The sequence below is a fragment of the Cryptotermes secundus genome, unplaced genomic scaffold, assembly GCF_002891405.2.
Source record: "Cryptotermes secundus unplaced genomic scaffold, Csec_1.0 scaffold325, whole genome shotgun sequence".
NCBI classification, from domain to species: domain Eukaryota; kingdom Metazoa; phylum Arthropoda; class Insecta; order Blattodea; family Kalotermitidae; genus Cryptotermes; species Cryptotermes secundus.
In genome coordinates this window covers 1062650-1079546 of record NW_019735464.1, presented here as the reverse complement: position 1 = coordinate 1079546, position 16897 = coordinate 1062650, and the positions used below count along the sequence as shown (strand labels likewise).

The window sequence follows — 16897 nt, the reverse complement described above, 5'->3', positions numbered from 1 at the left end:
TGCCTCTGTTTAATGCTGTCAAATACTGAACAAGATATGTCCATAAAACTGTTATAAGATTTCACATATTGCTATAACAAAAGAGCAAATATTAAATGTAGAATCAAATTTCACACATTCTATACAAATTCAGAACAAAAACATATTGAAGTGCTTTATGGAATTAATTGCACTTGAATTCATTGAAAGGAATCATTAATATATTCACATGAATGTAACTAAAACTAACTGCTGCATCTTTCAGAATTTGAGAGCATAGATTAATAAAATGCTAATAATAGTTAAATATGGTAGGAATCCAAAAAGAGTGAAAATCTACACCATTCTGATTTCATGCTACAAAGGTAGAAAGAAGAACAGAGAGAAAGCAATAGAAGAGAAGAGAACTTGAGAATTAGCAGAAATTTTGTTACAAGGTTATATGTAAAGCAGACACATAAAGCATTTGTAGGGGTTTACATTAGAAGCAAAGTGAAGCAAAGCAAAGGAACAACAAAAATTAAAAGGAACAAGGAAACACACAATTATAGCATGCTAGAGAAAGCATGAATTCATTTTTTAATTATGAGAAGCATTCCATAATCCCATTAAAGTTAAATACATTCTATGTGACAATATACAAACGTCATATTAAGTATATCTTCAGGGTTAGCTTTCTTAAATTACAGCATTGTATCTGTAAGTTATGGAGGCTACTACTGCTGTTAGAACTTCTTCCTGTGGGTACTATGTTGCATATTACAAGCAACAGCTGGAACTCTATAAATAACAAGACTACTGCAAGCCATATTCAGGTACAACAGTCACAGCACTTTGGATGTATCAGCTCAAATTTGCTTGTCATGTACAACATGCATATAGAATAATAAGATGACTGAAACATCATTCGTAATTGGAAACTGCAAAATCATTCTGTTCAAAATGCTGCCCATCATGTTTAAGAGATGTCTGGATGTGATAATATATTCTCCAGGGCTGCTTGGAACAGGTGAGCACTGATCTTAGAATGTGCTTTTGTGATACACTCATGAAGATGTTGTGATTCATTGATCTTAGTGCTCAATACTGCATCTAATACATGACTTATCAGACACCTACCTAAGTAGTGATAAAATTAATTGTACTCATTGCAAAACGGGATAACATATATACACTTTTATATTAGCATGTCCCAGCTAACGCCCCCAGAGAAATAGAAAAAACAAAAAAGAAAGAAACCTACTGACACACGACTCCTTATGACTGGTAGTCAAAGAATAAAGAAAATCGTATTTAAATTTATAGCATATAGTATTAGTTCTTACAGGTGAGCAAAGTGGCTTCCGTAGTCTAGGGGTAACGTTCCCACCTCGTGACTCAAGATATGCGGGTTCAAACCCGGGGGAGGTCGTGGAATTTTTAAGGGCGGAAAAATTCAGGGAACAAGTCCTCCGGGAGGGACTTTAAGCCATGGGTCCCATGTTGTAGCTTTACGGCATGTAAAAGAACCTCATGTCTCAAGGGGACCTCTGAGCCAAATTCAGGACATTTCCCGCCCAACAGTAGTCTCTAACGCCTCTGGTAGATGGGGGAAGCATCGAGATACCGCTGAGCCAGTAGAGGCCGAACTCGCTGGCTGAGTCGGGACTGATGGCACGCACCAGTACTGGTGGGGTATAGAGACTGGTAGAATATCACAGGGGGACGGACAATGGACCAATACTGGTCTAAGTGCATGGGGAAACCCACTCTCTCCAATAACAACAACAACAACTGTGACGGCCCAAATTGAGATTGGAGATGGCATGGTAGTACCCAAATGTTAGAGACTTGCGAAAAGCATTTCGCAGTTCTTACAGTAATCTGTAAACACCAGGACTGGCAATTAGGTTAAGAATGTGGATGCTCAGCAAGTCTGTGTACTCACAGAGCCAGAAGCTTGCCTCACTCAGTCACTAGCATAATCGTAAGAGACCGCATACACAGCAATAAGACGCAAGGGGACCGCCCACAACCACCCATGAGAGCCAATGAGGAGGCTATTATGAGGATTGAGGACACTGAGGGGGAGTCATCTACCCTCTGTCGTCAACGCTGAATCAGCGAATTAAAACCATAAATTAGGGAATTTCGGAGGATTTGGGAGACGTTCTAACACAGAATATTGAGTTGTCAGCCGGAGGCTCTCGGCGACATGTATACCATAAGAAGGTGGATGACGGCAGTAATCTACATGTGTATTGCAAGTAAGTCTCTTTGCTCATATACGCCATGCTGTTAAATGTTATTGTGGATAAAAGTGTTATTGCGAGATGTTAAGACAGTCTCTAGTGTACCGAGTGAGAGCCAGGGTAGAACGGGGTAGGACAGGGTAGGAATGAATGGACAGTGGCAGACGAGGATAGGAGATACAGTTTCAAGGCACCTCCCCTCCACCGACAAAGAAGGTAGAAATAGCTTAGCAAGAAGTGTTATGTAAGCAGACCAAATTAGGTCCTTTCCTTAATGTAATTATTATTGTAAATAGACAGTGTACATAGTGGAAAATGTACGCAGGGAGTTCTGATTCACCCGTTAGTAACCATCCTGTCCTCAACCGATCCCGAGTGACCTAATCAAGACAGCCGACGGCAGCCGAGTGCAACGAAGATGTTAGGAAAAGAGTAACAACCGCCTAAAGTAATTATAGTTTCTCACCCCCTCCCCCTGACGTGTAACAACAACAACAACAACAACAGGTGAGGACAGAAGTGCCCTACTACTTAATTTCTTGTTGACATGATGTATTAACATAAGTTAGATTTAATTGGAGTTTGGGAGGTCAGATGGGGCAGGGGTGGCACTAAACAAGTAGGCAAATATACATTTTTCTATGGAAAGGGGAATGAGGTCATGAATTAGGTACAGCTTCTTTGTCAATAACAGAATCACATCAGCAGTTAAGAGGGTAGAGTTTGTTAATGATAGGATGTTGTACATAATACTAACAGGTCGCTGGTGTGATACTGTTCTGAATGCTCATGCCTCAAAGGCAGATAAAATTGATAATATGAAGGACAGCTTCTATGATGAACTAGAAAGCATATTCAATAAATTCACTAGATACCATAAGACAATTAATTCTGTTAGGAGGTTTAAATGCCAAAGTAGGTAGGGAAGTCAGTTTCAAGCCAAAAATTGGGAATGAGAGTTTACATGAAATCAGTAACAATAACAGAGTTAGAACAGCAATTGTTGCCACATCCAAAAATCTGATTGCCAAAAGTCAATGTCCTCACATCATAATAATCATAAACTTACTTGGACACCTCCTGATTGAAAGACTAACAATCAAATTGACCACATTTTGAAAGACAGGAGATGGTATGCAAGTGTACTTCATGTCTGATGTATCAGGGAAGCAGACTATGATGCTGACCATTATCTGGTGGTGGCAAAATTTAGGGATAGACTGGCAGTGAGTAAACAAAGCACAAATTTTATATGGAGATGTTCAATTTCAAGAAATTAATCGATCAACTAATGACAAGATATTTGCATTTGTCAGTTAGTGGAGAAAAAGCGGGAGTACTGTTACACAGTACATCATCTATTCACACTCTTCAAGAAAACCTATGATTCAGTTAGGAGGGAAGTACTGTACAATATTCTTTCAGAGGTTTGGGTACCCATGAAACTAGATAGGCTAATTAATATGTGTTTAAATGAATCTATGGCAAAGTCCTTTCAGGTAAACATTTGTCTGATAAGTTACCTATCCAAAATGGTCTAAAACATGGTAATGCTTTATTGCCATTGCTTTTCACTTTGCTTTAGAATATGCCATTAGGAAAGTCAAGGGAAAACAGGTTGGACTCAAAATAAATGGGACACATCAGCTGTTGGTCTATGCTGATGATTTGAATCTACTGGGAAATAACATAGATACCAGAGATACCACAGAAACATAACTGTACTAAGTATACATTGCTGTATCATCACCAGAATGCAGGGCAAAATCATAACATAGAAATAGCTACGAGAACCTTTGAAAATGTGGCACACTTCATATAATTGGGAATAGCAGTAACAATTCAGTTTGATTCAGGATAAAACTAAGACAAGATTTAATTTGAGTAATGCTTGCTACCATTCAGTCCAAAACCTTTTTTTTTTCTCGTCTACTGCCTAAAAATGTAAACATTAGAATACACAAAACTATAATTTTGCCTGTGGCTTTGTAAGGGTGTGAAACTTTGTCTCTGACATTAAGGGAGCAACATAGACTGAGGGTGTTTGATAACAGGGTGCTGAGGAGAATATCTGTACCAAAGAGGAATGAAGTGAAGGAATACTGGAGAAGACTGCATAATGAAGAGCTATATAACTTGTACTCTTCAGCAAGTATAATTAGAATTCAAGGATTGAATGGGCAGGACATGTAGCATGAATGGAGGCTAAGAGGATTACATATAGGATTTTGATGAGAAAACCAGAAGGAAAGAGACCACTAAAAAGACCAAGATGTAGGTGGGAGGATAATATTAAAATGGATCATCGAGAGATTGGATGGGGTGGTGTAGAGTGGATTGATATGCCTCAGGATATGGACTAGTGGATTGCTCTTGTGAACATTGTTAACGAATCTTTGGGTTCCATAAAATATTGGGAAATCATTGAGTAGCTGTGCAATTGGTGGCTTCTTAAGAAGGTCTCAGCTCCATGGCGTTAGTGAGTTAACATATTAATAAGCTCCTTATGTATGAACCTCATAGTATAAAATTACTTCCCAACACCTACACATAAAAGCAGTAGAATGAGCAATAAATATGTTATGCAAACAAAACAAAAAGTTGAGTCAAAGAAAGAAAATATATTTTCTAAAGATATTTTGTGCAATTTGAAGACTATATGTTTTTTTAATAATACAATTTTTTAACTGACAAACACTGTATAATAACAGCAAACAATCTTGTCTTCATTGTAACCCACAAAATCACAGATAAGACATAAATATTAAGCAAGTATATCTTTCCGTAAATGAAATACCATGAATATTAGCTCATATTTTTCTCATTAAGAAAATCACTTCTGGCCAACTGGGGTGGACATAAAAATTAGGTTTTTTTTTATCTCAGCTAGATCATTTAAAAGTAGGAATCCTTAACAGGGTATAGAAATCTATGTTCTTTATCATAGTTACTAATCATTCCTATCAGTTTCTTATATTGCAGGATATTTTTTATAATGGTGAAGCAGTTGATACTAAAATGCTCTTTGCATGTAATTCCATTAGTAGAGAACAGGCCACCAAGTCTTCTCCATGAAAGTAAGAGAAGAAATTAATTACTTAAACAAACGTATTTTTTTATTGCTAGTGTGGTGGGACTAAGTTCCTTGTACTGCGGCCACTTCTGGCCTATTGTACCAGCCCCAGATAATAGGTGAGGGTGATTGTGGAACAATTGGTGGAATGAAGATTGGCAGGGGAAACCGAAGTACTGAGAGAAAACCTGCCCCAGCGCCACTTTGTCCACCACAAATCCCACTTGACCAGACCCGGGATCGAACCCAAGCCACCACAGCGAGACTAAGCGCTTGAGCTATGGTGTGGCCCTAAACAAATGTAACTTTAAATGTTACTGTAGTTGCTTCTTATCATATTTAACAATGTTTACTCAACCTATATATGCTGTATGATATCAGAAAGGAGGATGATCACAAATGATAAAAGGAGAATGAAGTGGGAGAAAGCTTTAAATAGCCAAAAACCAAAGACCTCTAATCAAATATAAGCAGCAATGCCAGTCACTCATCACTGATACTAGGCATTGCTTGTATTCATCAATATCACCATCATCAAAATTTTATAATCATTATCTGGAATATATAGCTGTGCAAAGAAGTAAAGAGTATTAATAATGTAAGCAGTAGTTTTCCTCTGGAACATCTCAAGTTAGAAGGCATGCAATTCTATAAAATGGATAGCTATAAATACACACATAATTGAAGAGAAAGTAAATTAAATGTAAATAGAACTTGCTTTACCTTACTATTTTCCTTTTGAATGGAGAATATAATATTCACGAACACTGAGATGAAACATACCAATGATGCCTGCAGATGTTGTGATATTAGGATGATTTTACAATTTGTTATTGGATATAAACTGATACATTGGCACATATAGACTACCTCATCTCAGTTTCACACACTTTCTATTTGAATCACAATCAATTAAATATTACACAAGAATTACTGACATGTGTGACTGGTTAACTGTTGTATAACATTGGAAAAACTGCAATAAAATTTACATATGGCAAACTTTTGAATAATAAAGATAATAACTGTAAACTTGTGAATAATAAAGTTCAAATATCTAATCTCTTGAATTCCATTGCATGGAGCTTTCGGTGTTATTCATGCATTTTAAAAAATTGTATTAATATGTGGAAAGAAATATTTCTTATAACAATGTGTGTTAAGAGTTCAGATTAGGTTACATCGCAGCTTTGAAGGTTGATGTTCTAAACATCTTAAGTTTACTGGTCTACAATTCTGAACATTAAAATATAATGCTTGTTGTACCGATAAGAACAAATATGCCTGTACATTCAAATATTACCTAAATTAATACTGTGACTATATGTTTCTGAATATGACTTCACCTGGTTATCAATCTTGTAGACTCATAAACAAGATCAACATTTTAGTTTGTCTATCATAGGCTTCAGAAGCTTCTGCTGGTCAGAAATCCATAACACCAGACACCCAACTAGTAAAGCTAAAAGCACTGTAATTTCAGTATGTTTTATGAGAATTTCACCACACTGAAAAAAGGGAGTTCTGATGTACATTTCAAAGTAATGCAACTCCACTGTATACCTCCGACTAGTCTCTCGCTTTGCTTTCAAAGTATGGTGTGTGTGTGTGTATATATCTACTAATCAACCAAAAAACAAACCAAACAACTAACCATCCAACTAGCTAGCTAACTAACTAACTAACTAACTAAGTCCATGGAGCAGTCATTTTTGAGAAGCTACTAGACACTCAGTTGCTGAAAAAAACTCTGCTCTATGGGTCCAAAAGTTCAGTACCAGTTCACAAAAGCCCAACTCTGGACTCTATCCTTAATTATAAGATCAGCTTTTGGGTCTGTTTCACACCATTTGATTCATACCTTCCAATGTTTTGGCAAACACTGCAGTTGCCATCTTAAGGGGAAATGTTATGGATGGTTAAAAAAGCAACAATATGTAGAGGAGCGTTGATGATTCCATGGCAATGAAGAATTAGACTGTTGTCTTCTAGGCCAGAACTGCACATTATCTGATGTAGGGTTAGCAGTTTTTCTCCAAAACTTTGGTAACCACGTACAAGAATACATGATGTCATAAAGGGGAACAGGAAGAGGAGATGGTAAGTGATTAGTGAACCTGCTGTCCTGGGCATTAGCCAAGGGATTCACTCCTGATGTTTAAAATTTAGATTCCATTCAATCTATATACATCTTCCTATGATTCTCGAATGATACAGGAACAAAATTTGTGGAGGTGCCCAACACAGCATCCTAAATAATCATTTCATCTTTTCCTTTCCCAATTCCCTTCCTGAGATTTTTATATACATATATCATTGTGTTTTACCTCTCCACGATGTTCATTCTGAAGATGGCCACAGCAATGTTTCCCAGAATGTTGGAAGAACATTAACAGACAACATGACTCAAACCCAAAAGTTGAGCTTATATATTTAGATGTAATTCATGGAAACTTAGGGATAAAAAATGATATAAATGTTACATGTTCATAAAGTTTGAATTAAGAAAATTATTATATACACAGACAAAGTCTGAATACGAATTATGTATATATCCCACCATTAACTTCAAGCTAATTATATATGAGACAACAGTAAAACATGAAGAATTTTCCTCTTCAGTAGTATTAGGTATGATCTAATCTCTTCACTTAATTTCACATTGGTCACAAGGACTGCAACAAGATGAAGCTGTTGCAAATCTGTGCTGATGATCAGAATGATGTCTGTGTTCATGCTAGTCCATGGAAATGCATCATTTCAAAAGCTCTACCCTGACATAAAATTGTAATGAACATGGTAAATTATGATATACACAATGCAGATAATGAAGATATTAACGCTACATTAGAAGAACCATCACCATTATTATTACTGTTATCATTCAAAATTATTGTAATTATTGATGTCAATGCATCAACAATTAAATCCATACTTTATCACTGACTACAAGAATTCTCTAGCTGAGATATTCCATACCTATGTTTTTCTTTTCAATGTGATGACATTCTATCCATACATGTTGTTATCAGGAGTAATGTCAAAAATGACTGTGCAATATAAAATAACACGTGTGAGAGCTACAAAATATATGCAAAAAAATGTATGAAAATCTTGATGAGTTAATAAATTGATATTTAAAGAATGTATATGGTATATACAATGGTTCTTACACATATATTCAGTTTTTAAAACAAAATAATAATAATGTAACATATACATATATACTGCCATAAGATAAATGTCAGTACTGATAATATAATAACTGAAATGTAATAGATTATTAGAAGTAAAACAAAAAAAAATACGTTTTTGCCTAGATTTGCTAATAAAATATTAGAAGGTGTGGTGAGAGAAATTACTATTGCTTGAAGGATTTACAGTTTCCAAAATGAAACAAAAGAAAACAACTGATTCTGGCATTACTCATTGTGCAACTAAGCCTCAAACTGCAGCAAGTTATATAAGGATGGAAATGTTATAATATATGAAAATTAATATTCCTACCTTTATTCAGGTGCTTCTCCATTGTTATGTATACAAACTAAAACGTTTCTGGATGTCTATATATGCAAGATAGAAAGTGCTACAATAAAATAAATTGTTGTATCTACAGGCATACACTGCATAATGAATCCATGGTTATATATCATAGACTGTGGAAGTGGTGGTGACACAGTGATTTCTCTAACCATGCAGTAAAATAAGTGACTGCTGGATTACAAGCTATTTGTGCTGGTATCATTGGTGGGCTTCCTTTTCAAGGTTCCTGAAAAATCAGTTCTGTTCACACAGACATATTATTCTATTCTGTCATTAAAATGCAGCCAATGTTGCCATGTGTTATGGATTTATGGACCATTTAAATATAATGGAACGAAATACTTCCTATAATTATGGAGTAACGTAGTTATTTGTATGAAACTCTCAACCATGCAGTACTTGACAATTATTAAAACCAAAGCTAATGTTGTTATAATGAATGGGTAGGAGACATCAAGAACATACAAGGATAGAGAATCAGAAATGTCATTCAAGTTTAAGGTTGAAATGAAGTAGAGTGAAGATATATAATAGGCAACACTGCATTTTATCTCTGAGTGAAAGTAAAGATATTGTTGTTTGTATGGATAGTAACTACTCTCTAAGAAGCAGCTGGTTAGAGAATGGAGGTAGGGATGTTCTCACTACTCTAAAGAAGACTGACTCCTACAAGAAACATACCATAATAATCACATCCATCAGTATTACAGAAACACAGATAAAAACTTCCATGAGGTAAATGATTGCACTCTGTCACTAGCAAAAGGTGTCATATGCTACATGAACCAGCACATTTTAAAGTGACAGAGTACAGTCTTCTTTTCTCAATATGTAATCTCTACATATGATAAGAGCCCATTTACAATGAAATAATTTCATTATAAAATGAGTGATGATAAAATTAAACATTATAAGTTTTAGTTTAATACAGCACCAAGCAGACATCAAGCCTTGTACTTCATTGTAACTAGACACATAAATATGTCCTTGTGATGAAATTAAGGGATATGATTACTGCTTGAAGCCTTAAGGATGTATGAATATTAGTATAAAAGAACATGATATTTAATTTCAATGACATGCCTGAAACTGGCATCATATGAATCAGAAAGAAAACCTTCCTAATTTTCAGTATAAATGAGCTATATTAACCAACATGTTAGGTTATACCCAAACTAATACACTAAAGTAGAATGATAATACTAGTCTACTACAAAGATGCACACAGGTCTCATTTTGGTGATGACCATCATTCTTTCATCAATATACATGAAAGAGGAGAGAAAACATACCTTTATGAAAGATATTTTAACCAACATACTCTCTTACTACATAAAAAATTAGAAATATAATAACTCATATTCAATAACAACATATGTAAAGTACTTCCTTTATAACAACGGTTTACCTCTGATAATGGCCACTAATGGCCAAAACGTATAAAAATGCAAAAACATCCTATTTATTTAATTATTAAATCAGCCATAGTTGATGGATTTCTACTTTTTATACACGGAGAGAAAAATTTGGGCAAAAATGAAAGTTATGAACTGACCAAAATATGCAGAAGCCACAACCCCAAACAGTCAGAAAACCATATTGCACATTCAAATATTGTCTAACAGATTTATTTTCAATGAAATATTTACTATTTTTATGTGTGCATCTTTGAACCTAAACATTCATCAGTAATTTGATTCTGCTAAATTCCTATATGACTTTAAAAAGACAAATTATCCTATGTCTTAGATTAAAAGTGATGGCAAATTTTGTGCAATTGTACTAAACTGTGAGACATGCTTCAAGTTACGGTTCAGGCTAGGCAAATACACATTTTACCACATAATTTGTAGATAAGGTATGAAAAGATAATGCCCCACTTTCAACATGATTTATTCTATAACACTGCTCTTTCTTTAAAAATAATGTTTGGCATAAACACAGTCTATTCAGCAGTATGCATGAACACAATCATGTTGGGGCAAATCACAATGATCATATCTGCTGGCGTCTGCTCACAAATGCATAAAAAATAAAATGTGATAGTATTTGCATAAATTGCATAAATAATCCATATATTTCATTAAACAAAGTAAATTCTAGAAGACAAAAAAGAAGTTTTAATATACAGAAAAACAGTCTGTAATATGCAAAAATGGTCTGTGAATGCAACGAGATATTGCAGTGTTGTGACTGACATTACTCATGAAGAATAAATTTAGCACTGTTGACATTTCTCAGAGCATGCAGATATAATTAATACATAGACATATCCTGTTGTGCTGTAAGAAATGTGGAGTAGCTTCAAGCGACCAGTTCATCACTGAAGTCAAATATGAACATGATCAACTACAATATCCTTTTATTCAGCTATAGTGAGTTCAGGGTAAAAGTATGCAAGTTACAGAATATGGTACAACCATTTTCTGTTTACCTTTGACGTCATCATCCTCCAGAGTTGTGCTGCTATCTGTGGACTCCTTCACCTGCGAGCCATCACTCTTTTTGGTTATGATACTTCGGCCTGTGGGGAAAAACACAAAGGCACAAACTCCTAAGACCACGAACACATGCTATTTTGAATACTATCAATCATAATGTAAATAATTTTTCACAAATAATGCTGTGCTTGAACCGGCAGGTTTTTGTTTCCCATTTTAACCTTTGTGTACTGGATTCGAAGCTGACACATAGAAATCCATTACCTGGCACAGCAGATAAAGACTGTGAGAGTTAACAATGTATGTGATTATAAGCAGTGGATTAAAGACTGATTTAATTCCATGGCTGCACCACATTAATAATATACACCAATGCTGTGAGCACTGTAGTGTTGTATGAATAAGTAATTTTGCTTGATATCACACTAAAATAAGCCATCCAAATCTAGCAGTGCATTATTTGTAATATAAATTCCAATTACAGATCACTTCTTAGGAGATTAAAAATACCAATGAAAACTTTATATGAATGAACTCAGATAAAATGATCATTTATATAAAATTATTATATCAATAAGTATGACACAAATTTGTAAACAAGGATTTAAGTATTAAGTTTGCTACATTAACGTCAGCTTTGCAGCATATGCACTTCTGGAATATACTGTTGCATCAATAAGTTGTCAACTGTCAACAGCAGTACTTGTACAAGTAGTCTTCAACAGAAAAAGGTAAAGCTATCCCTGTAACAGCCTGTGAAGGCCCATAGGGTTGTAAGAGGTGGAGGCTTCCACATTTTCCCTAGATAATCAGCTCACAGATGGCGGTAAGGTTGTCAGCCTTATGCGCCAGTTGCCCTGTATCCACTCCCCGAGAAAGATTCCCGGTATTCATTTCTGTTAGAGTTTGAGTCAACCCAGGATCATAGCATGGCTGGAAGGATTAGATAAATTTAAAAAATCTTTGGGACTCGAACCCATGACCTTCTGGTTTCTAGCATAGTGCTTCAACCAACTACGCTACCACATGACCCCAGTCTTCAACAAATGGAAAGAAAAAAGTTACTGTTCTAAGAAACCATTTAGAGTTCATAATATTAATTAGATACATTTTCATGAAACCTGTTTAAGCCAAGCAATAGTTTATAATTTACAATACAACAACTTTAAACCAAGCAGAAGAAATAAGAATACATGTGTCCTATGAAGTCTAGTTTTAAAGCTCATAACATATGCATGGTTATGTACAATGTAAGATTGTTGTAGATATAATTAAAGCATATGCAGTCATTTAAAAAAGACGTTAATAGTGAGTACACGCCTAATGATCACTGCATGATCTGTGACAAAGGCTGCAACTGAAATGTCAAGACATTTAAGCAAATAAAGGTCCATACATATGCATGTATGCACATATATATATCATGTATATCCATATACAGAATGATTCTAAGGAATATGTCCATTCAGAATTACTGGGTTTTTGGACTTTGTCCTTCTTCTTGTATTCTGAAAATAGGGAACACAATGTTTCGGAAACTGGATCTGTTTCCATCCTCAGGTGAGCGGGAGACACCTACTCTGTTGTGTTCTTACAAAGAGCTAAATTCAATCACTGGACAACCCAAGTCAGTGTAACTACATATACCTGGGACCAGGTTTTGTCAAAGGGAGATAACAGGAAAATATTTTACCTGCAGGCATGAAAAGTCATTTGCACAGAAGAGCTTGACTCCTTACTTAGTTCAGTGTTTCTCTGTGACCATAGGGATGAATTATATGATGAGCTGTCAGAATCCAGCGTGATTATATTATATAATTCCAATTGGAAGCATGGAGACCACAGACAAGCAGAATTTATGTGGGCAAAGTGCATAGTAGTATTGTCACAATTTAGTGACTACAGATGGGGTTTCGACTGGTAATCAGATTTATTGAATCCTTAGAATTGGTAACCACAAGTAAGGATTATACCCTCACTGTTCTACACACTTCACAAATCACTAATGGACGCACTAGGTCTTTTCAGTCGGTTACAGTCTTCACTAGTCATTGCTCAGTAGTGACTTCCAATGGCAGATGTCCCTCTTCCTCTGGGTTCCTGAACTGTCCTCAGCCTCAGTTACCAGCTTTTCTCAGCAACAGCTCATAAGGACTGAACCCCAACTGTTATTTCTCTAACTCACCAACCAACTTAACTGATTGACCGACTCACTGTCCTGTTTATAACATTTCGATCAGGACCATGTAGAAAAAGACACATGTTGGTTACAGATAGGAAGAGAATTATTTTCTGGATGGGATGATGCGTAGTCTGGAGGAAGTTTACCAACTTTTGGAGACATGTACAGCTTCCATCTCAAGGGTCAAAGAACATGAAAATTAAGGATACAAACAAGACAGTAATTTCCTTATCTTAATCCTCAACACTGAAAATGGAGGCAGTAGATTTCTTTGAATCTATGGTAAGCATCTACCAGACTATCCAGGGGACAGTATTCTACATAATGCCAACATGAGAACCTCAAATCTCATGCTGTGAGGAAACTAAAATATAAATTTACTTCTCCCACTTATAAACGACAGAATATAACTACACAATCTGTGTCATACTTCACATTTTCTCCACACCAAGGAGTTTCTGGAATAATCACTATTGCCATTATCTAATACATGAATAATTGACACAACAGTTCATAAATAAAATAGTCCTTCAATCAGATGATGTATAATTTTTTCTAACTTGATTTCAAAAACATTCTGTGCAATTTCAATGATTGTACAGCCTTACATGGGATTCAGACAAAAGCAAGAAATGTATGATCATACAGCATAAGACAGTTACATATATAAAATGCAGGTGGCTTGTGGAATGCAAAATGATAAGGAAGGAAAGTCAAATAGAAATGTACAGAAGATGACAGACAGACAAGAAACAGTGAAGAACTGGCAAGGTGGATGAAAGAAGAAATAATGCCTTCTAGCAATGCATGCACACATCAAGAAACAAAGAACACATATGAACATAACACAAATAGTTTTTAAGCACTAGAAGTATAAAAATTATTCATTTAATCTTTTATATTGCTTTCTTATTGAGGAAATTACTGTGTTTGAAACTTCTTACCACTTTCTGGAGGAAGATGGGAGTTACATCAGTTACCATGGCAACAAAGAAATAAAACAAGAGCAACATTAAAGCTACATCTACTGATCCAAATAAGCAACATCAGAAATAGAGAACTCCACTTCTACTACTGTTCCGTGGAGGAAGAGAAAAATCTAGTGCTATTCAAAAAGTGTTTCAAACACATATTCCAAGTATGTAATGTGTCATTTCATTTTACACTTTGAGCAAATTAATTATTTTGGCATTCCTCGTGTAGAAACATAAAAAATTAGACTATTTACAGAAGAGAAACATAAATGATAGTTTTAAGTGCAAATCTAGCAGAAGGATCTCTAGAAAAATTTACAGGTTATTCATAACACTCATAAGTCAAAAATAAAATTTCCTTCTTCTATCCAAACTTATAAAATACTAGGGAAAAGATAGTTTTTGGTGAGAATAAACTTAACAATTCAACAATATTAACAAGAGACAGAGTGTGAAAGAGTTAGGGTGTTCCTTCCTGAAATATTTCAGTGCAGTCACATCCAGTATTATTGTCTCCAATGTAAAATATGCTCTGCCATGTCATCTTCATGATCAGACCTCCCTACAGCACCCGTATTAACATGGCATTCAGAATATCAGCTGAGGGTAAGAGCACCAAAAACCTGCTATGTTTACATGAACAAATCTATCTTGGAAATCATACATAACTAACTAGCTAATGAACTAAATAATTACTCCATGGGGCTGAGCCCTTCTTGAGAAGCCGCCAACTGCACAGCTACTCAAGGATTTCCCAACATTTTAGGGAACCTGAAGATTCATTACAGTGTTTACAAGAGCCCTCCACTAGTCCACATCCTGAGGCAGATCAATCCACTCTACACCACCCCATCCGACCTCTCGATAATCCATTTTATTATTTTCCTCCCACTTATATCTTGGTCGTTTTAGTGGTCTTTTCCCTTGTGGCTTTTCCATCAGAATCCTATATGTAATCCTCTTAGCCCCTATGCATGCTATATGCTCTGCCCATCTCATCCTCCTTGACTTGATCATTCTAATTATACTTGCCAAAGAGCACAAGTTATGAAGCTCCTCGTTATGGAGTTTTCTCCAGTCTCCCTTCACTTCATCCCTCTTTGGTCCAAATTTTCTCCTCAGCACCCTGTTATCAAACACTCTCAGTCTATGTTGCTCCCTTAATATCAGAGACAAAGTTTCACACCCATACAGAGCCTCAGGGAAAAATTATAGTTTTTTATATTCTAATGTTTACACTGTTAGACAGCAGATGAGAAGGCAAAAGGTTCTGGACTGAATGGTAGCAAGCATTACTCAAATTAAATCTTGTCTTAATTTGCTCCTGAATCAAACTGATTTGTTACTCTTATTCCCAATTATCTGAAGTGCATCACATTTTCAAAGGTTCTGTTAGCTATATTTATGTTATGATTTTGCCCTGCATTCTGGTGACGATACAGCAACGTGTACTTAGTCTTCTCTCTTTACTTCTAGACCAACCTCCTTACTAATGTCAATTAAAGTCTGTGTGGTTTTCTTTATGGTATCTATATTATCACCCAATAGATTCACATCATCGGCATAGACAAACAGCTGATGTGTCCCATTTAGTTTCAGTTCCACTTGGTTTTCCTGGACCTTCCTAATGGCATATTCTAAAGGAAAGTTTAAAAGCAGTGGTGATAAAACATCTCCCTCTTTTAGACCATGAAACTTAACATACAAATGTTTACCTATATGGACTTTACTATACATTTCATTTAAACATATTTTAATCACTTAACTAGTTTCATGGGTACCCCAAACTCTACGAGAATATTGTACAATACTTCCCTCTGTCTTGTAGGGTATGAATAGCTGATATATACTGTGTAACTGTACTCCCTCTTTTTCTCCAGTATCTGACGAATGCAAAGAATCTGAATATAGTTAAACTGTTATGTCAAAACCAACGCTGATGATCCCCAATAACTTCATCTACATATGGACTTAACCTTGAGAGAAGGATATTAGATAACATTTCATATAAAGTTGATAACAGTGATACCCCATGGAAAGATCATATGGAATGTCAAATTTCATTTGCACATAATAATAATGTATTTTTATACTGGGAACAAATGTGTAAAATATGAACGTGTCAGAGGATACTTCGAAATCCTTATGAATACATAGCAGTAATTTCTTTTAACCTGCAATATCAAATCTATGTATAAATAATTACTAGTGGTTATTCATACATTTACATTAATTCAGAACAAAAACCAAATAGGTGACAAGGCAGAAAACATAATTTTACAGAAGGATTATTTTTAAAATGTTACTGCATAAGAAGGTAAATTATGTTATTGGTTTAATCTGTATTTGAGTTTAATCAGATGAATTTTATTATAAGGATACAGGAAGAATTTAAAATACACTTCAACAATATGACACAATATCTATTGTATTATGTAGCACTATCTTATTCAAATACATATATATATATATAT

General features: G+C 35.2%; 1 protein-coding gene across 22 annotated transcripts in view; it reads right to left on the bottom strand.

The window, feature by feature from the left end:
• Positions 1-16897, bottom strand: part of LOC111869317 (calcium/calmodulin-dependent protein kinase type II alpha chain) — a 364630-nt gene that overhangs the window by 54698 nt on the left and 293035 nt on the right. For 16 of the 22 annotated variants that reach the window (XM_023860740.2, XM_023860744.2, XM_023860749.2 and 13 more), the window contains exon 12: positions 11261-11350. In XM_023860740.2, coding sequence (XP_023716508.1) covers positions 11261-11350 — 90 coding nt within the window. Of the gene's footprint in view, positions 1-11260; positions 11351-14393; positions 14400-16897 lie in introns of all 22 variants that reach the window. The other 6 variants (XM_033753390.1, XM_033753385.1, XM_033753387.1 and 3 more) reach the window with 1 other exon arrangement.